The sequence below is a fragment of the Schistocerca gregaria genome, chromosome 9 (genome assembly GCF_023897955.1).
Source record: "Schistocerca gregaria isolate iqSchGreg1 chromosome 9, iqSchGreg1.2, whole genome shotgun sequence".
In the NCBI taxonomy this organism is placed as follows: domain Eukaryota; kingdom Metazoa; phylum Arthropoda; class Insecta; order Orthoptera; family Acrididae; genus Schistocerca; species Schistocerca gregaria.
This window is the reverse complement of record NC_064928.1, coordinates 194154067-194181683: the sequence shown is the minus strand read 5'-3', so window position 1 is coordinate 194181683 and position 27617 is coordinate 194154067. Positions and strand designations below refer to the sequence as shown.

The following is a 27617-nucleotide window of genomic DNA, read 5'->3' as shown; positions in this document are numbered from 1 at the left end:
TCTATCTTATCTATCTGTGTATAAGATGTGGAAATTTTATTTAAAATTGAGACCAGAACTACAAATTTCAGTCTCAAGTTACCGGTTTTTATATCCAGCAGATGTTCGAGCACAGTGCACCCAATTCCATTGCTGTGCATTGGGAATCATATGGTCATAACAACTGTCATATTTCATAAACGATTCAACATAATAAAAAGAGATTTTTGCAAATTGTAGCACTCAAAGAGGCACATATTTTGCATGATAAATATTCAAAACTTTTTTATTTGCTGAGATACAGAATATCTCATCCATAGCAGTGAGACTGTTGGTGGAATGGAATGTGTAAACATGTCAAAACCACTTCAAGAAAACCTAGTGGCGACATTTGAACACGCCCTCAGCAAGTGGGCAGCAGCGAAACATGACGAGTTAACCCACCCACAGCAGTCGTAGTGTTAACCAATCTCTAAACTTCTTGGACTGGTGACGTTACCTCAATATCTGGTCTCAGAATGTAAATTCTATCCAATTAACATTTATATCCGATAGATTCTGATTTTACCACTATATAGAGAGCTGACAGTTGTCTATGTGAATGGAAAAAGGTTGTTTGAAGTATGAGATGAAAACAATAGATGAGGAGGAGGAGGAGGAGGAGGAGGAGGAGGAGCAGTAGCTCATTCCAAAGTAGTTTTTTTCTTTCTCTCATAATGTACTGATCTAGAAGTTTGAGTAGATTATCACTAGTCATATTTGTTGTTCGTGTACTTTACAGAAGTAGCCAGCAGTTACTGCTTCTGCCTGTTAGTGTGTAACTTGAGTTATTTCACATCCCTGAAGGTCCTCTTCAGGACAAGACTTACAGAAATAATGTGTGAATGAATGAAATGAATATATGGAGCTGTTTATGCGCGGTAACTTGCTCCTTCATGAACAGAAACTACCCTCTGAATTAAGGAAAGATGTTATCTGCCAGATTTGTTTCTTCTAAAATTAGTAACAGTCTACTTAAGCAGAACATAACATTGTGTAGCTTCTAAATTCCACTGGAGTAAGATTGGAAGGAGGGAGGCAACAAAGAAGAGCAAGCGTACATGAGGTAGAGGCATATACCATATACTGAAACTGAATTAGACGCTATTGTACTATCACGAAATTTCATAGACATCTTAAAAATATCTGAAATTCTCTTATCCTAACTTCATAAATACACAATGAGAAAGAGAACAACAGAAAGCACACAATTACCTTTTCCTATAGCTATCAAAAAACATCTTTTGGTTGCCAGTGAGGTTACTTGGGTTACGACATTTGGCTCGCAGACTGGCATAGTACCGACACAGCTTACAGAGAAAGCGCTCCGAGCTGACACGCGCAGGAATGCCGTCTCGGGTCAGAGCCGCATTGAGTTCTCTGGCTTCCGCATTGCCCAAACCGTACATGTGAGCACGTACAAGCCTCCGATTGCAGATACCACACACCATGTAGAAGTCTACCCATGAGAAATGTTGCGAACAAAGTGCGAAGTGGGCCTGAGGCTTGTCCGTGTCAACAGGGACCTGTAGACATAAATTATAACAAATCTCTATGGTACATATCTCCAATATCAGAAAATTTTACATCCATCTTATATCCAAACAGCACATGGGAATGCAGCCAACACAAAATACTCTTACCAGATGATATTTCAACAGGTAAAAGCTCCATTATGGTTCTCAAAATTCTTATTGTAGTGTGACCTGACTGTGCTCTGCTATTTAAACCCAACTATATTCCCATAAACTATTTGAACAGTGTGTATGATACGGAAAAAGTAGTGTTCACATTCTGCTTCTATTCATGAGAAAAGTGATAGGTACATGTGAAAGACTGAGGTGTCCAACTTTCATACTTCTCTATAGGGATTAGTAGCTATACTGATTGGTTAGTATTCTAGGTTTGGCTGTCCACCACTTGCAGTATTATTTTCTAGATGAATGTTGGTACAACTCAAGCCACAGTATGTTTTTTAAAAACACAAAGACAGCACTCTCGTGACATATGAAAAACCATAAAAATAATAAATATCCTTCCTATAATTAACTATATGAAATCTGTACTGACACACATTAGCTAAAAGCTGTAATACATACATTAAAAAACTTCTATATTTATTAATAAATGGAAATGTTGATTAAATACTGAATCACTTTTTTTAAATAAAAATAATGTTTATAATTTTCATTATCAGTCACTTGAAAATGAGAGTATTCACATTAAATTACCATTGGGACAAAGATGAGAAATGTTATATAGAAAAGGAAATACTCTTTTTGTATATTTCTTGTGCATGCTGTTCTGCAGCCTTAAGAAATTGTATGAATTGCATAGTATTGTAAATATTAATCCACCAGAGCTGTTTTTATATATTTTATTTACTGCCATCAGTTTCGAGCGATAACACATTCTCAAGTGCTCCTTTTGTCCTGAATTATCTGTCAACAATAAGAATTTTGTCTAAGTGCTCAATACATTTTTTATTTGTAAGTTCTCTCTGCTCATTCAACATGTTATTCAGATTTCTTGTTAAATGTGTGTAGAGTTCTAGATGCTCACATACTGATCGTGCAGTTTTTACTTGGCCCCTGCCCAAAGGATACCACGAGCGGAAGCTTGTGATCAGTTTGTAGCACATTGGCTGCTGAGACAAGCCCTACCTCCTCCTCCCACAGCATGTAATGGGTTAATGTGCTATGGAAATGACACAAAAGTCACTAGAGGGACCAAGTACTGCTTCTTTGCTCATTTCATGTAAATAATATTAACTATCACATCGCAAAACACGGATCAACACTGTATTCACAATGGTTACTTATTGTAATGTTGCACGATACTGTTACATAGCTGAGGCTGGCAACAAGCTTAAACATTCTGGAATGGTATGAAGTTAGACTACTTACACAAATCACATAGGAGCTGAGTAAAAGTGTGCAACCAGTAGCTTCCTCCTTCAGGGCTCTATGAAGAATGGAAAGATTGACATACAAACTTTTTTCCTGCAGTACTTGGTCAACTGTACATGTCAACTGATGCTTCTCCTAATCACAAGGCTGCCCTCACTAAAGTGAATTTAAGATAAGACTTTTGAGCAAAACACAGTAAGAGGATGTAGTGATGTGACCTGAGAGAAACCTTAATGTTTTCTTCGTGTTCTATATGCTTAAAAATTACGCCACAGGTCAACAGCAAACGAAAATAGACAGAACATACTACAAAGTGTATCAACACTGCACAGAGCCTTCCTTAAGATATGAGAAAATTCAACTTGAAGTATCACGTATAATATCATCATGAGGGAAAAAACAACCCAGACAACAGTATTTTGCACACATTTATATTTTTAACCATTCCATCAAAATGAGTTTCTGGAACCTCTCTACATTATTTGTGCTGACTTCACCCCTCCCCCCCCTTTTTTTTTTTAGAATGATAGTGTATTATGTTACTCAAAAAACATTTTTTACTTGATAAGCTATAATTGGTACGCTCTGGGTCTGACTAGAATCGTTTGGTCACTAAATGGTCTAGTAACTGAAAGAGTCTTCGGGACATCATCTATTAATGTTACAATGAAAGTGGGGGGAAGTATTAAAGCATCATACTAATGCTTAGATAAAATAGTTAAGACACAAACGGTAGGAATTGCACAATTAATATTCACTAATGTCGGCAACAATCTTGAATAAAAAGAAAGAAAGAAAATCAAGAATTTAACATACCATAGGTATATAGTCAGGGGCACAAGCTAAGGGACAACAATGGAACAAGGGGATAGGAAATTGGTGGTGACCTTCTCATAAGAACCATTGTTGCATTTACCTTAAGTGATTCAGGAAACACACAGGAACTTAAATCTAAACTGTCGAACAGATATTTCAACCTCGGCACTCCAGAAACTCTCCACTATTCCCTCAGATAACATCAGTTCTTGCATGATTATCTTTTAAGCTAAAAACCATTTAACAGGAACAAGAAATACTCTACAATATCCAAATTTCACTATTTCTTACACATAAATACAAAACTGTTGTGCCAAATGGCAAAGGAAAAGCACAAGCATCCAGCAGATGTCCGAGTGCGTCATATAAAGGGGGAACCTGAACTACTCTCAACTAATTTCAGAGGTTTGTCAGGAATACTTTCTGCATATTTCGATATGAGGAACCTCAAGTCTCCAGTAGCTCATTTTGGATTAATAAAGTAATTATGCTTTATTTGATTTGTTGCCCTAATTACTTACACTATCTGCTCACAAGTAACTGCATAACTATTAGTGAACATTTATATGCAGTGGGTCCGAGCCTTTACGATGGCTTGAAATCTGCTGGGGTGTTCTCAATGAGCTGTCTGAATGACTGTGAAGGAATTGCAGCCCATTCTTCTTGAAGAGCAGAAAGCAGTGAAGGTAGTGATGGGGCATGGAGCAAAGTTGATGGTCTAACTCATCCCAATGGTGTTCCATGCATTTGGGTGAGGGCTGAGCAGGCCAGTCCATTTCATGAATATTACTGTCCACAAACCATTGTCTCACAGATGCTGCTTTGTGACAGGGTACACTGTCATGCAGATAAAAGAACAACCACAATCTCTAAACTGTTCCTTTACCATAAGCAGTATACAATGCTTCGAAATGTGTTCCTATATTTCTACATTTAGCATTCTCTAAAGCACTATGAAGGGACCACATCTTCACCACGAAAAGGATCCCCATAGCTTAACGTCAAATCCACTTATTTCAGTGTCGGCACTGAACATGATGGCAGATAACATTGTTCAGGCATTTATCAAACCCAAACCATTTCATCAGAATGGCACAGGATATAACGTGAGCCGTCACTTAAAATTACTAGTTTTCAGTCATCCGCTGTACATTGGCATCACTCTTTACACCAAATCGAGTGTCGACTAGCATAGAAAAGGTAAATGGCGTGGCTTATGAGGGGCTGCTCCACCACTGTACCCCAACCTCTGCAATCTCCTATGTACACTCACTGTGCTGCCTCAACTGCTGGTAGCACTTTGCAACTCACAAGTGATTCTTTCCGCTGACTTCGTGCGATTTTTTGCAACCACTCCTGCAATGCTCAATGGTCCCTGTTTACCAGTACACCAAGTCGGCTTGGTCCTGGTTTAGCTGTGGTTGGCTGAGCTCCAGAGCAAACTGTTCTGGTGTTACTGCTTCTCTACTGACACCATAATACTCTGTCTTTTTAAACTGGCGAGTCTGCTTCATGTGACATCTAATTGTCAATTCCACATTATATAAGGGTGTTCAGATAGTTCTGATCAGATAGTGTATATTTCTGTGAAAATACCTTCACAACAGTGGAAAAGCCAATAGTATGAAATCACCAAGATGGAAAACACAAAACAAAGGCTAATGAAAGAACCAGAAAGTGACTGTTGTCTCTGAGTGAACAGCCCGGCAGTGTCATAGTATCGTTCTTCCACTGCACTCATTCAACTAACATGCGAGATGGATATTGGCCAACACTTCGTCAGTTAAAAAATCCATACAGCTACGTATCGCTGTTTCAGTGGAGTCCGAGTTTGCCCTGTGTAGCAAAAATAGCATTGCAAACTTCCAGCAATTACGGCTAGGCATACTGTTCTCGGATCAGCTCCAGTTTTATCAGTACGTACTGTGGTTTTCGTTCTGTGGTGAAGAGCAACAGGTTGCAGAATAGCTAAATCATGTTTAACAATCCCATTCGACAGCAGTGAAAAAGCAACACTTCATATTTAACATCACTGAGGGATCACATTCTTGCCTTATAATGATGTACATATTACAACGGGCTAAGTAGTTGAGGAAGGATCGAACAAGTAAAAGTCTGCCTCTGTGTGTGCCAAGTGCCAGTACCTTGTTCATGATGCTCCTCTTCAGCTTCAGGAGCCACTTCCGACGGACATGGTGCGATGCAGTCTGGTCACAACCCTGGGCCGCGCACATTGCAGTTGCTCCTCCGAGCCCTCCGCCAGTGCGGTGGTAACGCTTGCGGTTGTCCTTGTATGACGGACAGTTCGCCTTACGGTCCACATGACGATAGCAGGCATCGCAGAGACAGGACTCGGCAGTGAGGTGCGTCTCGACTGTGATTGAAAAGACAGTGGGTAACATTTAAGAGAGAGAGAGAGAGAGAGAGAGAGAGAGAGAGAGAGAGAGAGAGAGAGAGAGAGAGAGAGAGAGAGAGAGAGAATTACTGGATTTATAAATGAATACGCACTGTGGTTTTATACTTTTCAAGTGCAGGCACACATTTTACTATGTTATCAACTGGGTATATGTACACCAAAACGAAACGATATTGGAACCTGTCCTTTATTACTTAATTCTGTAAATATACAGATATAATTTTGCTTGTAATCAATAAAAAAAGATCCTCTCTAATTTCCTTCATATTTTATTTTGAAGCTCAACGCCTGGACATCAAATTCCTAATTACACAATCCAGGAGGTGGAGGAGGAGATTTTGGGGGGGGGGGGGGGTAGATGAGATGGGTGGGAGGAGGAGATTTGGGGGGGGGGGGGAAGAGATGAGATGGGTGGGGAGGAGAAGATGGATTTGGGGGGGGGGGAAGAGGTTAGGGCATATAATTAGTTCCCACACACACATTTAGTAGTTGTGAAGTATTGCCAGGTTCACTAGTTAAAATGTATTTGCAAACTTTTTAATAAAAGTGAAATATTCTATGTTTAGTTACTAACCACATGAATATTTGAGAGGGCACAATAAAATGAAAACTTGATGAAAAAATGAGAAACACCAGTTAGAAAATGAAACAGTTTGTATTTATTACTTTTAGAGACGGAACACTATTATTGATGCCTGTATTTTTTTTCATTTAACAACATGACATTTAACATGTCTTTATCAATCAATGTTATCATAGCACTAGTAATAAAACAATGGTATTTTTATTAAAAAGTCATGATAAAATATTTGTTTAATAGCAACTCCATTTGATAATAAGTGTAAATTTAAATAGAAATTTAAAGAAAAAGGTTTCTCACCACTGATTTTGTGTAAGTTAAAAATTATAGTCTATGCCCATCCAACTGTTTATTAGAGTACCGTACATAAGAATTTGCAGTAAATCAATCAAGAATTTTTTGAGATTTCTGTTAACTACCTTTCCTCACATATATAATTACAAAAAATATGTAGCAATGTCCTTCAAAACATTTATAAGAGAACTGTGTAAAAATGTGAAGTAAATCCTTGACAGAGCACTGAGATTTTTGGTAACAGCTTGTCTTTATACAGAAGGGCAGATTATCATTACCATTTGATGACAAATACAAAACAGAAACAAAACTCACCAAAATAATTGCTGTTAGTAAGACATTACAAACATTATGATTACATAATTTTTACTCTATTTACTCAGCTATAAATACACGTTAAATTGCTGGAACTTAATTGATATGTGAATGCCAGATTTCAAATCCTGTTAGGTATGAAGAAAATCAAAAAGGGCCAGTCCATAATGTCCCCCTGTAAGAGTAACTTCTCCTCAATGTCACATAATCCAATGAAAAATATGAGATAGTGCAGGGCATATACTATATGTGCACGAAAACATTTAAAGGTCAACCAAAATATGCTAGTAATGGACTGCATTCGAAACAATATTCATGACAATATAACATAAAAAATTGTTCAAGGCATACAAAGATCATATAAAACCTACACAACAGTCAGTGTCAATTCGACACACACACACACACACACACACACACACACACACACACACACAGTGTGCCGCAAGCACTAACCGAATACAACAGCTATGCAACAGACTGTAACAGCCATTACGATAAAGGTGAAAACCTTCACATTAAAAGAATGAAGACAAAAATGTTTAAGGAAGACTTCTAATTATGCTCTAAAAAGTTCTGTGAAACAACGAGATTGTTAAACAAGCACCTTCAAAATTTTATAGCTGAGGCTTGCTCAGCATTCATTCACTTCTTATAATTGAGAGTAGTGCTAGAAACAATTAACACTGCCAACATTACTGGACGCAAATATGCAGCAAGGAGTGAAAATAATAAAAACAGAGAAAATACATTAAACAACCCTCCCAAAAATTATATGCACATATTTTTAGTAAAACAAATTTTATAGTCATAGGTTGATGAATGAAACAGTTTTCCATTTTTGAGTGTTGTAAGGAAGAGGTTATTCCATAATACGCACAATATTTTCAGTACAAACTTAATTGTCTGTAGGCACTGCAATCAATATACTTAGGTATGAAGACAAAGTGTACACATAACTCTTCTAATAAGAATTCTATTCACAATATACATAAATGACCTTGTGGATCACACCGGAAGTTCACTGAGGCTTTTTGCGGATGATGCTGTGGTATATCGAGAGGTTGCAACAATGGAAAATTGTACTGAAATGCAGGAGGATCTGCAGCGAATTGACGCATGATGCAGGGAATGGCAATTGAATCTCAATGTAGACAAATGTAATGTGAAACTTCCTGGCAGATTAAAACTGTGTGCCGGACCGAGACTCAAACTTGGGACCTTTGCCTTTCGCGGGCAGGTGCTCTACCAACTGAGCTACCCAAGCACGACTCTCGCCCCATCCTCACAGCTTTACTTCTGCTAGTACCTCGTCTCCTACCTTCCAAACTTAACAGAAGCTCTCCTGCGAAAGGCAAAGGTCCCGAGTTCAAGTCTTGGTCCAGCCCACAGTTTTAATCTGCCAGGAAGTTTCATATCAGCACACACTCCGCTGCAGAGTGAAAATCTCATTAAGGAAGTGTAATGTGCTGCGAATACATAGAAAGAAAGAGCCGTTATCATTTAGCTTCAAAATAGCAGGTCAGCAACTGGAAGCAGTTAATTCCATAAATTATCTGGGAGTACGCATCAGGGGTGATTAAAAATGGAGTGATCATATAAAGTTGATCGTCGGTAAAGTAGATGGCAGACTGAGATTCATTGGAAGAATCCTAAGGAAATGCAATCCGAAAACAAAGGAAGTAGGTTACAGTATGCTTGTTCGCCCACAACTTGAATACTGCTCAGCAGTGTGGGATCCGTACCAGATAGGGTTGATGGAAGAGATAGAGAAGATTCAACGGAGAGCAGCGCGCTTCGTTACAGGATCATTTAGTAATAGCAAAAGCGTTACGGAGATGATAAACTCCAGTGGAAGACTCTGCAGGAGAGATGCTCAGTAGCTCGGTACGGGCTTTTGTTGAAGCTTCGAGAAGATACCTTCACCGAGGAGTCAAGCAGTATACTGCTCCCTCCTACGTATATCTCGCGAAGAGACCATGAGGATAAAATCAGAGAGATTAGAGCCCACACAAAGGCATACAGACAACCCTTCTTTCCAAGAAAAATACGAGGCTGGAATAGAAGGGAGAACCGATAGAGATACTCAAGGTACCCCCCGCCACACACCGTCAGGTGGCTTGCGGAGTATGGATGTAGATAATGAACCACAAACCACTTTGAGCACTGGAGTACTGAAGGTATGGTATAATCACTGAGGATGGTTGCACTGCAGGTATATTCTCCTGTTTCAAAAATATTTTTGATACTGGTTGAAATATCACCACACTATTTGTCAAATTCTTTGTGACACTAATAGGAGCAGAAGCAGCGAGAGCCAGCAGGACCCAACACACACATTACTGCAAGGTAACAAACTGTGTAAGGGGAATAAGAATCAGCTTTTAATTACAAATACAGTGGCAGCCTGATATACTGCGAATTCGGGTATAGTGTGATGTAAAGGGTTGTCCCACAAAATACAGTATTATTTATTAACGATTTTTATACTTTCAGTATATTTTATAAAATTGAAAAATCTTATTACAGTCTGCATGAAGCCTTTCTGCAGAATAATTTACTGCTGCTACCTCCAAGTTCTTTAAATGATAACTACAATAGCTAGACGTAATTAAACTCAATCTCTGGTTTGTCTTATCAACAAACCAGGACTGTTACTGAACAGAAGCTTCGAATATACATCCATCTCACTGTTAACATCGTGATGCAGTCAACAAAGTGACTATGCAAGAATGCTTGACAATGATCAAAATGAGCACAACCATGTGGATCATAAATTATTTATTCTTTGTCTAGATTTGTGTGCGTGTTACAATGTCACAGAAATTCTGTGAGTGATAAACTAAAAATTGTTGATTGCGTGAAGAATGATGTGTGCGGTGTACCTGAAGGAACAATCTGGGGATGGGAGAAAGAAGACGATTTTTAATAAAGAGAAGTGAGGTGTGCCACTTTCAGAGTCAATTATTAAGCACAAGCTAAAAATTTAGGTTTGATTTACATGACAACAAAGATTTTATATCTTCCAATGAATGGTTTTCAGCCACCACTGAAGGGGAATCAAAAGCTTTTAACAGTGAATCTGTCTCAGTAGCCTGAATTTCTACACAAAGTAATGGTAGATAAAAATTTAAAAGATCATAAAGTGTGTATAATTGTGATGAAACTGTGCTTTATTATCAATTGCTCACAACCGGAACTCTTGATTAAAATAATAATAATAATAATAATAAAGTCAGGAAATGAGACAGATCTGAAAATGGAGACATAATAATCCCCATTTTTGCCACAAATAAATTAGGCAACCACAAGCTGAAACCACTTTGTATAGGGAAAAGTGAAAGACGGAGATGTTTCAAGCATATAAACATATCATTACTATTCACTTATAGGCATTCAAAGAATGCTTAGATGATGTTTGACATCTCTATCTACTGGTTTGAAGAAGAGTTTGTTCTGTCAGTGTGACAGCACCTACGATCATTTAAGCTGAGAGAAGCAGTTCTACTAATCCTTGATCACTGTTCAGCTCATCCACCTGCTGATGTGTTGCAATCAGGATGTGGAAAAATAAAAACTTTGTTTTAGCCAAAAAAACATGACAGCATTAATTCAGCTGCTGGATCAGGGCATCATACAAGTATTTGAAGCTAATTATTACAATGGATGGCTCACTTTAATGGCAAATTCAGATCAGGAAATGGAAATGTTCGTGTAATGTGTAAGTCTTAAAGAGTTGTGTATTCAGTACATCTGACAAGGCAAAGCACTGGTCCTGCCACTACTAGGATATGCTGCAACACGTGTTCTGTTGAAGAAAATATAACAGATGGACACTTCACTGACTTAGATTTCAACTGCAGTGACATTCAGTCTGCATGTGATGTTCTCCAGTGCAATATTGATCTTGCAGACTTGACTGTTGGGTAGTTGTTGGCAAAGAAGAACTGATTTCAGAGATTACAGATGACAATGACATTATTGATTCTGTTCGAAATGAGAGGAGTCAAGCATGTTCCTAGTACATGTGAAAAGACTGGATGATACGAAGAAAGTGATTATGTAGATGGAGTGACAAAGTAAAGCAAACGAAATTGAGTTGTTGCAACTGATGAGCATAAATCAATACACACTAGAGAAACTGTGTGAAATTGCCCGCCAAATGAATCTGAGATAATTCATTAAAGCAGTAGAAAAATGATGTACTATAGCTTGCAAGCAGTTTTGTAAATTACCATAGTGTATTTGAGAGTGTACTTCATATACCATACAGAAGCTCGTGTTATGGTTTGGGCGACATTTCAGAGTAGTTTGACAAATTGTTCTACACTATTTGGTAAGTTTCTGAAACGTACTCCTAATGTTCTTTCAATTTAAATGCAGAATGTAACTTTCCATGCATAATTTGTCATTACATGTCTCTTTCGATATACCATGGGTACGTTATAACGTGAGAGTAAAGCATCCCCCCACCCCCTGACAACCACGTTATGTCGAGCTGCTACTGTAATTTCATAAAAAATGCGTTCCAGCATCACAGTATCTTTTTAAACTACAACAATATAAATGTTTGCTTCTTTGGGACATAGTTCCAACATTTGGGGATACTTTATTTCAACATAGCTACCATCTATGGCCATAGTAACAGAATTCTTACGGAAAAAAAAGACATATCCATACATAAGATATTCCACCTGATTGTTCCCAAAGTCTCAAGGACTCATATCTGTAAGTAGGCAGAATGAGGAATCTGCTTTTCAAATGTATTCACGAGTTTTTGGTTACAATATGTCAGACGAGCAAGTGAATACTGTCATGGAAATGACATATAACATCGAGCAACTGACGTCATATGAAACTTTAGCACCTCCTGGTGTATAAATAACTTAGAGGAATGCAGCCGGGTACCAAACTTGACAATTGCCAATATTTACACATATGAACAACCAGTCATTTCCAAGGCAGAAATGACATGAAAGATTGCTGTGGACGGTAAATTAAACCCTCTTTGGGTGGGGCTGTGCCAACCAGGAAACTAAGAGATGAAATATGCACAAAAACAACCGAAATTATAAGTTAGTGTCTCCTTGCAACTGAAAATGTCAGACACTGACACTGGAATATTAACGAACAACAAATGATCATATAGTGCTAACTCCATCCCTCTGTTGTTTGAACAGGGAGAAAGCAGGATTCCAAGCAGAAGTCAAACACAGATATCTGTACGCATATTTATGTCATTTGCTAATTTTAATCTCATTAGTTTCCTTCATAACACTATACTACAAACTGGAAGTGCTCACCAGTAGCAACACAGAAAGAGTGTTGTTAAAAAAGCGGCTGAGATCAAACTAGCAAGTGACCTTAAGCTGTGTCTGCCAGGAGAGAGAGTACATGGTCACACACACAGGGCCACGGCAAGGCCAGTCTCCAGCATAGCACAATATATGAGGGCATGCTGAAAAATAATTTCTCTGAATTTTTTATGTGAAAACTCTTCATGCTTTTTACGTAACACAAATGTTATTAATATTGTACATCTTCATTTTTCAAGTTTACATATTTATTTCTCAACTTAGTCACCCAAGTGACTAACACATTTCTCCCAACGAGATACCAGTCTGCTGGTACATCGCTGTACAAAATATCTGACTTAGTTGACAGAGCCATAACCCCACCTCTGCTTGCACGGCTTCATCACTATCAAAGTGAAGTCATCAAATGTGACCTTTTGGAAATAAGTGAAAATCTAATGTTGGGACTGCTTGGAGGATGACAGACGACAGTGAATCAAAGATGTCTGATTGTTGTAGATGTCACAGCACTTGTGTGTGGTCTGGCATTGTCACCGTGAAGGAGAGGATGCTCTGTGGGAGGATGAACTCTTTGAACACAAAACTCCATTACAACACACACTTTCTCACGCACCAACATTTACGTTATAAATCACCATGTTACACATTACAATTCATAGCCTCTAGAGGTAGAGACATAAAGAACAAAGATGTAATATATTAATAACATTTGTTTTCTTTACGAAGCTTTAAGAGTTTTTTCAAAAAACTTTGGAGGCACTGCTTTTCAGCCAGCCCTTGTAGTTATGGTCAGACACTGAATGGGCACACAAAACACACACTGTATCATGCTTCTGCCTGACATTATGCAAACTGTTTTCTAATGAACATTCACTCACCAAGTACAGATATAAGTGTGTGTGTGTGTGTGTGTGTGTGTGTGTGTGTGTGTGTGTGTGTGTGTGTGTGTGTGTGTGTGTGTGTACTGTAACTGAAGACGGCACGAGGACTTATCTAGCGTCCTTGCTGGGACAGCCCAGGCGGACAGTCTACTAGTTACATTAGTTATTGTTCACTGGGGTCAGGGCTATTCCAGTGTTCATAGTTATACAACTCTGAGTCAACTGTCAACTTTTAACCACACTGCCACACCTCATCATAATACTTAAGTTGGTAATTTCTTCAAAAATTATTGTTAAGTTTAGTTAATGGATGTTCCCAACTTCTGCCCAAGCCTAGCTGGCCCTGCAACAGAGCTGTTTAGTTGCTGTGTTCTAGCAAGTCACCTCTATAACAGCAACTGCTTTCTGTGGTAAGGTGTTCTCTTCCTGTCACATTTATTGTAGTCGCCAAGTGTATTTGGTGAACTCAGCACACAGAGTTGGAGGTTTGTTTCTAAATTATACTTGGAATTCTGTCCTGCCCCTCATCAAAAAACAGAAGAATAGAGTTAGTGCTACTCGTTCATCTGTTTCAGATTAATATTTCACTATCAACAATGTCTGACTATAATGTTAATTGGGCAGTGTTGCTAATTGTTTATGACATGTAACGTATTTCTGCATATGCACTCCTTTGGTTTTTTTAATTTAGGTGCAGCCCTTCAGACCAAAGGTTTAAATTGGCATACAACTCACCTGTCAATATATCTGTAGTTACTGAGGGTGTTAATTGGCTGCATTTATAAAAGTTATGTGAACAACTGAGGTCATGTTTTGAGCATTTACCTGTGCAATTTTTGCATGAAGTTATGGTGATAAAACTGCAGTGATACTTGTTCAATGTGGAAATAGAACTATCAACAACAACCTACATAAAATTTTCATTACTGTCATCTCATCCTCAGCACTGCTAACGTGGAACTTTCATTCTTTCTTGTAAAAGAATTCGCCCTTTTACACTGGCATATAATTCAAGACAAATATCAGTAAACACTAGTATTATGGCAGTATTTCTCTTGTAAGGAGAAATAGGTTTATTACTGCTCTTGAGGGGTGTTGTTGTGAAAATGCATTTCTCTCCTGTGTAACTCCTTTTATATTTGGTCTCAGCAATGCTCAACACTTGCCATATAGGGCAACAATAAAACTGTAAAAAGAATATTTGACATCATTTAAGACAGCACTGAATTGCACATGGGTTGGATTTCGTATTCTCTTTTACAACATTCTAGAAACCTCACAATAATAAAATAAAATTGATCTTCTTATGCAATGATAATTTATTCCTTTGAGACAATCTTTAACAACTAAGCAGTACAGAACATAGCAAACATAACCACAAAGCTCTGGACAGACAATGGCAACACTAAATGCCACAGCATTAACAACAAACAGGCACACTGCAGCCGGAACAACTAAAAAGCAGTACGTATTCTTCTTGTGAAGAGATGCTGACTGACAACAAACATTCTGACATACACAGGCTAATCTGAACTTAAAAGTACTGTTTTACATGTACAAAATGAAAGAAAATACTGTCAATTCCGAAGTTCTGCATAATATAACATTTTTGTTCCACTTACTTTTTTTATTTCCATGTTCGTGCAACAAGCTACAATATATAGACGTCCATAACAGAAACTAACAATATTACGAAAGATTGGTGCCAATGAGAAAATAAAGCTGTTTGCATAAGGAAGGGACAGAATGCCATTAACAAGGTGACCTTACACACTGCCTTTTCAATTTTTTTCATAATACAGTATTTGAAGCTCAATGCCCAAAACATTTCCTAATGACAAGCCACTATGACGAAAATCATTTTTGGGGATTAGAATATTTCTGAGCATTATTAAGAACAAAATATTTCGAGATTATTAGCTATGTTGTTGGTAGCTATATCCCTACAGTTAAAGGCTTACAATGGTTCGAATCTCGCTAGCATCAATTTTTAAAATTTTTATTTAATTTCCTTATTTATTAACTATGGAAATATTAATTAACAAATATCAAATCTGAATTTTTAATAGAAATGCTATTGTTTTTAATTATTGATTACATGAAAATGTAAGTAGTCACAATACATCAAAATTTGGACAAAAATGATTAAATTAAATAGGAAATAAAATACTTTTTATTTATGAAGATTCAGCAGTTATTATTGGCATATACAATTCATTTTTATTTAACAATAAGGTACTCTGTAGGCCTGTATCAGATTTTTGTTATTTTGATTTAACCAGAAATTGAAAATAAAGAGACAGAGATTTTATTAAGAAATTATAATTAAATATTTATTCATTGGCAATTCCATTTGATAATAAATATAGAATACAAATAAAAGTTGCTAGTAACAAGTACTGAAGCGGAGACTTCACGATTACAAGACTTTTCCTCTGTACACGCAGCTACTGACGACATTGTTAACAAATTAGAAACGTTTGTACTTAACAGTGCCCAGAAATATTTTAGCCTTAAAAGGTTTTTTTTAAAAAAAGAATTATGTCATACTGCTTTAGAAACATTGGTGTTCGAGCAATGGCTTTCAAATCCTATAAGCATGAAAGAATTGAAGGAGGCAAGCCTGTAAAGGTCTCCTTATAAGAACCTGTACATCACCACTGGAAATGCATATGAGCAGCAGATTATTATTATTATTATTATTATTATCCAAGAATATTAACATGCACACAGTAGAGTTGGAAAAGTATTTCACCTAAGTACACATAAATACAAGAGCCAAAACCTATATACACATGTAAAAAGGAATTACATCTGACAGTACAGGATAACCACACAACTTACCCCACTGAGCACCTGAGATCCATAATGTGTCCACAGACAGCAGCACAATTTAGGAAGATGTGCTGAATGTAGATTCAATAAAATACAAGTAGTGCAACTTAATCATTACTAGTTTTATAGTCTCCAAGGTTAACAAAACAATATAAGTCTTAAAAAAGAAAAAAAAATTATCAACAGCTCTCAAGAAATTTCAGGAAAGCTGAATAATCCCATGTTACAAAAGGACAACAGCCATGCAACTCTGAATTCTGTTTATAATAAACAAAAGGGAAGACAACACCAAAGTAGATTTCACTTCAATATAACAAGTTCTGCCATGTAACAGAGCAAGCAGGCAGGGAAAGAAAATATGTACTGGGGTTACATCTTGCATTGCATTTTCCATTTCCAGTTTGAAAACAGGAATTACAACTTCAATATAAGCAAACTATTTTATTAAATATTCTATTGTATTAAATATCCCTGGTGTTCTTGCCTTCTAAAATTAGAATAAAAACTGAGCTTAACATGATTACTTATATGGTCTCCATTACGAGCCATTGACTGTCATATTATTTATTCATTCCAGGAGGACTCCTGACACTGTGTTTGATGGGAGAAGCTGAACTGATTGAAATTAAAGGACACTGACTGAGGCTGATTGCTTTGTTGTCACTGACAGTGTTAGTGCACAACACTTGTTAGAGAATCTACACCTGTGAAACGAGAAATGGCATGTGGAATTGACGACTGCTGAAAAGTTGCGAGTTACAGAGTGTGAAACTATCTATTCAATCAGAAGTTTTAACAGGACAAAAACAAGACTCTCTAGAAATTACACAATGAATTTTTGCTTGAATTTTCATAGCCAAACAAAGAGGCATCCAGTTGAGCAGCATGAGGTCTAGTTTTGCAAAATGAGGTTTAACTGCTTGAAAGTAAACAAAGCACTTAAGAAAATCAATTACTGATTTGAGGGAAAAATTGAAATATTTCAAGAACAGCTGCTGCAAGTTATGTAAATGGTGTGTCCACAAACACCAACTCACAGCATCGACTGAAACTTCTCTGTATTCTCTTGCTCTATATACTCTTCAATAATAATAGAATACTGACTGATATTTAAATACGTAATATTTCATGCATTCTGAACAAAATCTGAAAAATAATGTATCAAAAAATGGCAAATGTTTTGTCTAAAAGTAGGAAATAGATTCAAGAAACATTTGATATGACTTTGAATGAGGCCTGAAACCATGTACGGCGGACAAGTTGACATGTGTATTTAAACTCAATGTTTAACTAGAATTTAAAATAATTCTACAGGGGCTTTGTTTGGCAGAATTTCACTCAGTTGTCTCCTTAATATCACTAATGTAAGAGCATCACAGCTGTTGTATATGAATTCAAGCTTCATAAAAGGCATGATAAATGTTTCTTTAATTTATTTTATTTCCTACTTTCAGAACAACCATTTCACAAACAATTTTTACTTTTTATTATTGTTATTATTATTATTATTTTAATGACATATCACATACGTTAAACACTGCGTCATCTGCTAGCTTTAGTTGGTAGCATCCGAAAAGGACTCAGAGTCAGTTAACGGATTTCAATTTCATACCTGCCAACTTTTGAAAAGGGCTGTCAATCAAAATCACACGCAACGAAAAATTGAAATATTTTCGACATACTCAAACTTGACAAAAATCATATCACTTCTGGGCTACAAAATATAATAATTCATGCTTTGAACAGGATGTTTCAATGAAATTTCATCTACTTATATCATAAGCCAAAGATTTGTGGACAAACATAACAATCATGGAGATATCCATTTTAAACAGCAGCAGGCTTGGTGAATATTGGTTTGGAGCATAATAACAAGACTTCTTTGATATATTAAGCAGATATGTGATAATTGAAAAAGACTTTATGCAATAAAATTTGTTTAACATAACACAGGCAAGAAATAATATAACACACACCGCAAATCACATGCTAGTTTGACTTTAAAATCATAGTTGTGGCCTTTTTAGTTTCCTGCAAAAAGTCTCGAGAAAACATTTTGTCGTAACAGGGACCACGAATCCTGGTCTTCAAAACAGAAATAGACTCTAGAAATTCACTGTACATGGATGATCTGAACTTCGTTCTATGAGGCTGAAAACATGTTCACATTCTGCATTGCTGTGGGGTATGGTGAGATTCTAAGTACATTACTATAGAAATCTGGTAATTCTTAAGAAGTCCATTAGCTCCATGAATGCTCGATATCTGTGCCCAACTGGAATCACTTGCAGCATCTTGATTTACAGCCAAAGTGTCATCTACCTGAAGAGCTGTGAACAGGCTCTGAAGCTCATTCATTACTTAATCTGTAGTTTCATACTCTTCCTTGTATAACATGCCCGAAAACTTTTCCGGAGGGGGGGAGGGATCTGTGCAGCTTCAATTTTATCTAATCTAGCAACTTAAGCATGCTTTAACACATCATTCTTCAGTGAAACCTTGTTGATGACGTAGTCACAGGCAATACAAAAGTAGATTCTCACTAATGAAAAGAGCAGGCATTTATCTGTATCCTGGAGATCATTCACTATGTTTGAAGTCTGAATGACAACAACTAACTAACTTATCATCAATTCTTTGGTTTTGAATCAGTTTGCACTCAACTTCAAGCAATGAGGAGCTTTTGACAATTTTGGGCTTAACGAACTTGGTGAACAATTGCTTTAGCAAATCCACTAAAAGTGTGAACTTTGGGGGAAAGATGCCTGAAGGGAAACACTCAATTTGTCAAATGCAAGAATAGTCACATGAAGGGAAGTGCAAAATGCCTTGTTCAAGTTTAAAGACAGGAACATGAACAATTTTTCCTCTCATGTTGTAGCAGAAATCTAACTTTTTAGAATGGGTTTGTCACATTTATTGTTTTAGGGGCATGTGTAGTAGCAGAAACAAGAATTATCTTCTTCTGATACTCTTTGGGTCCACTTTATTAAACTTTAGGTATTATGAAAGATGTCCACAGCTCTTGGTCTTGCGGTAGTTTTTTTGTTTCTCACGCATGTAGTCCCAGCGATGGCACATATGCGCGGGCGTACATTGTCTTGATGGAAGATGACTTTCTTCCTTGCTAAGCCTGGCCTTTTTTTGCGTATCTTTTGTTGCAATTTGTCCAGAAGGCTAGCATAGTACTCTCCAGTAATTGTTTGCCCAGTGGGGAGATAATCTACAAACAGAATCCCCTTCGCATTCCACAAAACGCTAATGCCATGGCCTTTCCTGACAAAGGAATTGTCTTTGCTTTCTTTGGTGGCAGAGAATCAGCATGTTCCCACTGCTTTTCCTGTTGTTTTGTTGCTGGGGTATAAGAGTGTACCCAAGTTTCATCTGTAGTCATGAACTGGAGCAAAAAATTTTGTTTGTTGTTCCTAAAATGGACCAAAAGCGGTTCCGATATGTTCATTGTCATGCATTTTTGATCCAGTTTCAAGAGTCATGGCACCTATCTTGCAGATAATTTTTTTCATTTCTAATTCTGCAGTTAAAATGTTGTATACCCTTTCAGATGACATCTGGCAAACGTTAGAAATTCCATGCACTTTCGATCGGCAATCCTCCATGACCATTCTGTGCACTTTTGAAATAATTTCTCGAGCAGTGACTAATCTTGGCTGACCACTGAGTAGATCATCATCTAAGCTCTCCCAACCAAATGTTAATTCATTGGTCCACTTGGCAACAGTTGAATATGAAGGAGCAGAGTCCCCTAGTGTACTCTGGAAATCAGCATGAATGTCCTTTGTTTTCATACCTTTCTTTATGAAGTACTTAATCACTGAGCGAATCTCAATTTTTTCCATATTTGCAAATCACTGCGTGTGAACAGCAACAGAGCCATGTCACAGCTCTCTTCCAAGGCCACTGACGTGGCACATGTTTACTGACACCAGTGCAATGAATATCACAGGAACAATTTGTTGTGTTAATGCTGACCTCTCGTGGTGATTCTGATAACTTTTCAAACCACCCTCGTGTGAGGCACAAAATTGATAGAAAATTTTGAAGTAACAATGCCTGCATTTGGTGGTGGTGATTCATGGAAATTTCTGAAGACCAAGATATAGATGGTCAGATGAAACAGGGCCCTAAAATACTTGTTAGCATGATTAGAAGATACACAGTGACCCAAATTCATACAATAGCAAGTGCTGATTATTGCAGGCAAATTTCATGAGATATAATGTGTGCAGGGAGGGATACCAAACTACTAACTTTTATTTATGAGCAAGGTTCACTTAGGATACAAAATTTTCACACTTTGCTTCATAAAAGTAAAAACTGTACAGTATAATCCCATTTTTGTATTTCCAGAATTAATGTGTTCCCACTGTTTAACAACACGCATTTATTGGCTCCTTCAAATTTCCTACATTAACTATCTTAATTTGCACCAGCTTCAGCATTAACATAATCATAAATTGCACAATAGGAAAAAAGGTTATGGAACAAAAGAAACCTTGTAATTGACCTTTTAGGCACTGGCCTGGTGCTGATGTTTATATAGTGCTTATAAACATCCACCAGCAATGCAGGTGCCCTATATGCAGCCAATGCCAGGTTTTTGATAGACTTGCAGGAACTACAAATGTGTTCCCGAAATGTTTAACCTATGTAAAACCATGGGTCTCAAACTAAAGGTAAGAGCATTGAATGAATGGGCTCACTGGTGCTCAATGAAGTATGTGCATGAAAAGTAATTTTCACTATTTACATAATATTTTAAAGTCCCCTGAAAAGCATGGATGCCACATTTCACTGTAGTTCATATACAAAGCCTTCCTAGAAGGAAGGTCATAACGTTCAAGTCACCCAAAGGTTACTCAAGTACAGAGCAGATGCAACACAGCCAGTGATACATCTGCACCATGGAAAGTATGATGGTAATTGGTTGCTGAATAGTAATAATCTCAAATTAACAGTGGGCTGTAGACAGATTTTTTTTTCCTTTTTGCCCCAGAATAAACAGTATCATATTACGAATAAATGTCAGTTTGAAATCCTTACTCCAGAGTTTGCACAACACAATTATTAGCTCTCAGTCTTTATTTCATATAATTCCAGAAATTTAAATTTTTGACACCTTTGATGCTAAGGGGGATCCAAATAATTTTCAAATATATTTAACATGGGATTTGTAATCTATTAAAATGGCTACAAGATGGTACTGCCATGGCACAATTAAAATTTTATTTGGTATAAAATAACTACTGTTATCATGCACTAGCTGCAGTTACAGAATTGCACTAGTTGCAGTTACAGAATTTTGGAGTGATCAAATATAATTGTCAGTTGAGTAACTGAACCACTGTCCACAATCACATGATCAAGTAACAAAGAAAAAAATAGAGATGAATAAATGGGTGTATGCACATTCACAGCAAAATGTATGCTTCAACAGAAGTGTCACTGCATAATTTATGATAATGAATTAATGTATTTTGGTACAGTTTCGGTGCAAACAAGCAGGCATGTACAACACACACACACACACACACACACACACACACACACACACACACACACACACACACACACACACACACAAAGAAAAATCACATAGTAAATGAAAGCACTGTAGATAATACTCACTTTCTAGAACCTTCCGCTGTCGTTCAGCAGTTTTAAGCTGGGCTATGTGGCACGGGGTGTCTAGAGAGCCAAACTTCCCGAAACAATATGAGCAGACATCTGAACAAAGTCGGCCAGGATGTATAGAAAATGATGCACTCTTCTCAGGTATGATGAGGTCTACTGGCGGCTTTGCAACATCATCCTTTCCTGGGGCTGCTCCATTTGAGACCCCTTCAATACTACTGGTGCCCAGTGCAGCTGCTGGGGCCTCATCCTTGCCACCCGCGACATATGGTGAATTTGTACTCAGTTCTGGAAGAGAAAAATATAGTATGTGTGACGATTAACATTTAATAAATGTTATGAACCTTTTCAAAGTAAACACCACAAAAATGACTACCAATTAAGGAAACAAAGTTGAATAGGTTGCTATAACAGAGGTGATACAGGTTCAGTACATCACCTCTGTGATGGCAATGCACTCAATGTTGTGCTTCATAAAAATTAGTGGTACAATCTGCTTGAGTTATCTGTAAATAGCCTAATTCAATGCCTGAGAGTAAGATAGCAGTTGATGATGTGAGGAGAAGAAATTTTCTAATTATTTATGTTCAATAATTCAAGATTCCTGTTAACAGCACAACAAAATAGCAATGCTCAATGCGAACAAGCCAATACTCATAAAACTCTGAAATAGCTCTACCTCTGTAGTAGATATCAGTGTGTCATTTAAATATTGCACTAAAAACAGGACATAAGTGTCAGTTATGCAATTTGATTCAGGAAACAGCAGCTTTCCCCCCCCCCCCCCCCCCCCAAAGTAATGCCTTTCCAGTTAGATATTAATGTAGTTTTCTAACAACTATTTCATTTTTAAGGTATACCTTGACTTATTTCATGATTGTAAGGGTCAATGGGGATCTACGGAACATGATAAATGAATGTAACACAAGACAATTTGTTTAATGGGATTGAGAGATTATAAAAATGAATGAGCTGTAACAGAAATCAAACGACAGACTGGAGTTAGGTCAACCTCTGATGGAACTGCCAGCCAAGTCAAATGTTCATCCTCCCATTGTACACAGACTGTGGTAACATTTTCTAAACACAGAGCTACAGAGTGGTGCACAGTACAGCGTGAAAACCATGAGGGAATTGGATGACTGTAAAAACACGAGACATTATTCCTTTCTGTCTTAACTGGCTGATAATGAGATATCCAGGCACTTGAAAAGAATTGATCATATAATGTAATTTGGAAATTTACACTGAATGCAGTTCATTTTAATTACCAGTGTAAATATTTCCTAAAAAAAAAAAAAAAAAAAAAAAAAAAAAAAAAAAAAAAAAAAAAAAAAAAAACACACCCTCTTAAATGCCATTTCAGTGCATGTTAGAAACGATTGTAATATTGCAACTTCTGAAATGGTGTTCTGCAATTTATTGCCCGTACCTTTGTATGAAAGTCAATTCACCACTTCTTTGATATTTCATAAATAACTTACAAAACAAGATATTTTCATGAAAATTACATTATTTCCATAGCTTCAATGATTTGGTAAATATTTACAGCTTTTAATAAAGAATATGACAGTTAAACAAATGAAATCTTACCATGAAAGGACTTATGGGATGAATTCTTAACCAGCTTCTTGTTATTCACACCAAAGTTGCTTGGGTCCCCAGTTAACAACTCATTCTGTAACACACAATAATTCAGTGTTATACGATGTTCTCACAGGAAACGCTAAGAAAATGATATACTGAAACAACATTACTTTTATGTGAAATGATCACAGTTTTAAAAATTTTAGGTGCACTTAATTTGTCAGAAATTACATGATGTGAAAAAAAAAGGAAGAAGTTACACTTTTTTTCAACATAGTTACATCACTACTATGCACACATCTTTAGGAAATCTGCACGTGCCTTTGTTGTCTTTGCCCTATTTTGCCCTATGGGGCAATTGTGACTGACAGTGTGTTGTTTTAATAGCTCTCCCCCTTTCTTTCGGTGAATTTTACTATTCCATCAGCAGGCAATTGTAGCTTCATCAGTAAGTGTTATCCCATTACATTACACCACCACTGCTATCTTTGAATAAAATTCTTTGGATATGCCATAATGCAAATGATGAACTAATGTATTGTCCTATAATTCAAGTATGCAATACATAATGAAAGTTCAAAAACATCCAACAGCAAATGATATGAAAAGAATAGTACATGTGGATGATGTGATGATTTGGGAAGAAAATGAGCACAAATTGGAAGTACAATTAAATACCTGACAAAGGGTAATTGAAGAAGCAGACATGGAAATAAGGTCAACAAAAAGTGATACAAAAAATCATAACACATGCGCACAACGTGATTTTTGGGAAGAAAAGAGCAGAAACTGGAAGAATAACTGAATACCTGATAGAGTAATTGATGAAGCAAGCATGGGAATAAGTTTAAAAAAAGAGAGGTAATGAAAATAAGCAGGAACAATGAAAAATGAAGGATGTAAGTTTTAATGGTACAATCATTAAAGAAGTAGAGGTTTTCAAATTTCTAGGAAATACGTTAACCAAGAAAGGAAACATCAATGATGAAATTTTGGAGATAACAGAAATTGTTCAAAATTTTATCATTGTGTATCAAAAATAATTAGAAAATACCTGCTACAGCAAAGAGTGTGGAGCACAAGTCATTATCTGCCAATTTTGACTTGAGGAGCAGAATGTTTGACTTTGACAAAGAAACATCTGAGCAGAATACTAGCAAGTGATGCGCTTACTACAAAGGATACTGGGTGAGACAGAAAGGGACAAGATAAGGACTGCGACAATATGAAGCACCCTTCAGATGAATCCCCTAAATGACTTCCAAGAAGAGCTTTAGCATGGAAAGAATCTGGAAAGGACCAAATGGAAGGCCACAAGTAAGATGGAGAGAACTAAACACCATTGCAAGGGGAGGAAATGTTAAAGTGCAGACTGTGGAAGAAAAGAGAAGCTTGGAAGTAGCTTTGTGAATGACCTGCACATGCAGTATCATTTCACGAAGAAGAAGAAGAAGATTTTTCATAGTGACCGCTTCACCAGATGATAGTCTGAAGAATTTTACGGCAACGGTCTTTAGCTGTGAAAGCCTATTGACATATTACAAGATGATTAAAATTGAACATTCACTATTTGATACAATTCCCATGAAAAATGAGTGACTGTAGGACAATGAAACTTTGGGAAACATTTATAAGGACATACCAAAGAGAAATAAAAAATAAAACACTGAAAGAAGCACATTTTAATTCCCTCATGAGAGGGTAACATCTGCATATTTGCAGATCACGTGTGCTTTTCAGGTTACAAATGTTGCTCAATGTGAACACCACCTGCACCCACAACAGCCTGAAACTGCACTAGAGGTAGCTCTACCGTTGCCCGGAACATCTCAGGTGAGATGTTGGCTACCTCCCTCACTATGTTCCTCTCAAACCTCCAATGTGTGTGAGTGTCCCATTGATAAACCCTGCCTTTCAAGGAGACCCAACCACACACAGATTCAAATCTGGTGATCCTGGTGGCCATTCAGTTTGGAACTATTGGTCAACGATTCGGTTTTCTCCAAATGCGTTACAGTAACAAAGACCTCACGAGCACTGTGAGGTGGAGGTCCACCGTGCAGTTTGAAGAACCTCTCTCCCACAGTGTAGGGACCTCATGTTGGTGAAGCCGATTATAGTGACATGTGCCATTGAAGCTCCACAACTTGGTCCCCAGGATCCGAGTTCCTCACAGAAAAATTGACAAAATATGAACTGTGCCGTGAAGCCACACCACACAGTGATGCATTCACTGTGCACGGGAACTTCACGAACAGTTGTTGACAGCAACTCCTAAATGTAACAATTGTGTGTGTTCACTGCCCACTGAGCAAAAAGTGTGTTTCATCACTCTACAAAATGTTCGAAGGCCACACGTCGTGAACTTCAACACTCGCAAGAAATATGATTTGGCGAGTAATGTGAAGTTTGTACATGTTAACATTTCACCACTGTTAGCAGCATTTTTGAAAGAATGTTCAGCTGTCGTAATACAGATCTTGCACTGCTTGGAGATCACATATTGCATCCGGCATTCTCAGTCATGGCAACAGTAACTTCAACAATTTGTGGCGCAATCAGCTATCCACACTGATGGTTATGTTTCAATCCTACATTGCCACACCACTACCAGCGTCTAATGCCAAGCCGTGACACTAACACTAGTAACAACGCAATCCTGCAGCACACAGTCTGATCATTCCTACAAAAATGGTACCCATACTGTAAATAGTTTGCTGCCTACACTGCTTCATGTAGCAGAAGTTTCATTATAACCACACTATACACAAATCTTTTTTTGAAGAAGTCATTAACTCTTCCCTGCGCATGTAGAACTGTGTCTACATGGTCTTATTTAGTGTAATTAATTACTAGATTGTCTTCCAGTACATGTTCACAAGTACTGGTACATAATGAAACAAAATGGCACAGTTCATTGATAACGTGGAGTACTGCATGGTAATTCTTACAACATTTCAAGCTCATATTGCCACATTTGTGAATATTGTAATTCATTTTTGGCAGCAGTGAAAATGTGGCCACTGTTTCAGTTTAAATCAGACAGCTAAGAAATTCACATTTCTGTTGCCACCTAAAACAAATTACCGTCCACTTTATCAAATGACTGTACTATTTTGTTTAGGGTCCTCCAGTGGTGTGACACAGTGCTGGAGCAGAGGAATTCCAATATGTACCAGCAATGAAGATATGGACTTGTGAACAAACAAATAACTTTATAATTTTATAAGGCGATGATTAAAACTTTACAACCATACCTCATAGTTACATTTTTTAAGCCTAGAATGCAATAGCAACAAACAATCTTCTATTTAGACATCATGGCTGCAAATGATAGTACCTGGAAGCATACCTATTAAATTTAAGGCGATACAAATATCTAGATATGAACACACCTCCTTGCAAATCCTGTATTCAACCTTCTCCTCCCCAGAGTCATGTCCTCCACCTTCACGCCTGCAGTTGGGTGCCGAGCCCTGCTTCAACACCATTTTCAGCGAACGGCGTCGTTTCTCTGGAGAAGTTCGCTGCACCTGCGGTTGCACAATATCATTGCAATTGGTACTTTCCTGTAGACAAGATTTCATCAAAAGTTTACAATCATTAATCAGACTGGGGTACTAACTAAAATAGGCTTAGGAAAGAAGTCAATAAGAAAGGCTTTGTTTTAGATACAATTAAAATATGAAAGTAACCATTTCTCTCTCAAATGTGGAGGCACGATCCCATATTTGTCTCTCTCTCTCTCTCTCTCTCTCTCTCTCTCTCTCTCTCTCTCTCTCTCTCTCTCTCTCTCTCACACACACACACACACACACACACACACACACTCTCTTCATTACGTTGACAAGGAAAGGAAAGTACAGGAAGACCTCAAGAACCTCACCATTAGTTTCTCTTCAGTTTACCTGATTGCTTTCAAACCAAGGGTTTATTTTTTATTGACAGGCAAACATGCTGCATCATGCCTTGTCTTTTACCTGCAATTGCATCTCCATA

At 37.3% G+C, this 27617-nt stretch overlaps 1 protein-coding gene across 5 annotated transcripts in view; it reads right to left on the bottom strand.

Annotated features, from left to right (window-relative positions):
* Positions 1 to 27617, bottom strand: part of LOC126291547 (uncharacterized) — a 115126-nt gene that overhangs the window by 53640 nt on the left and 33869 nt on the right. For 3 of the 5 annotated variants that reach the window (XM_049985047.1, XM_049985051.1, XM_049985048.1), the window contains exons 4-8: positions 27014 to 27187; positions 23625 to 23709; positions 22026 to 22319; positions 5888 to 6117; positions 1234 to 1544 (exon numbers count right to left, since the gene is read on the bottom strand). In XM_049985047.1, coding sequence (XP_049841004.1) covers positions 1234 to 1544; positions 5888 to 6117; positions 22026 to 22319; positions 23625 to 23709; positions 27014 to 27187 — 1094 coding nt within the window. The remainder of the gene's footprint in view (positions 1 to 1233; positions 1545 to 5887; positions 6118 to 22025; positions 22320 to 23624; positions 23710 to 27013; positions 27188 to 27617) is intronic. The other 2 variants (XM_049985049.1, XM_049985050.1) reach the window with 1 other exon arrangement.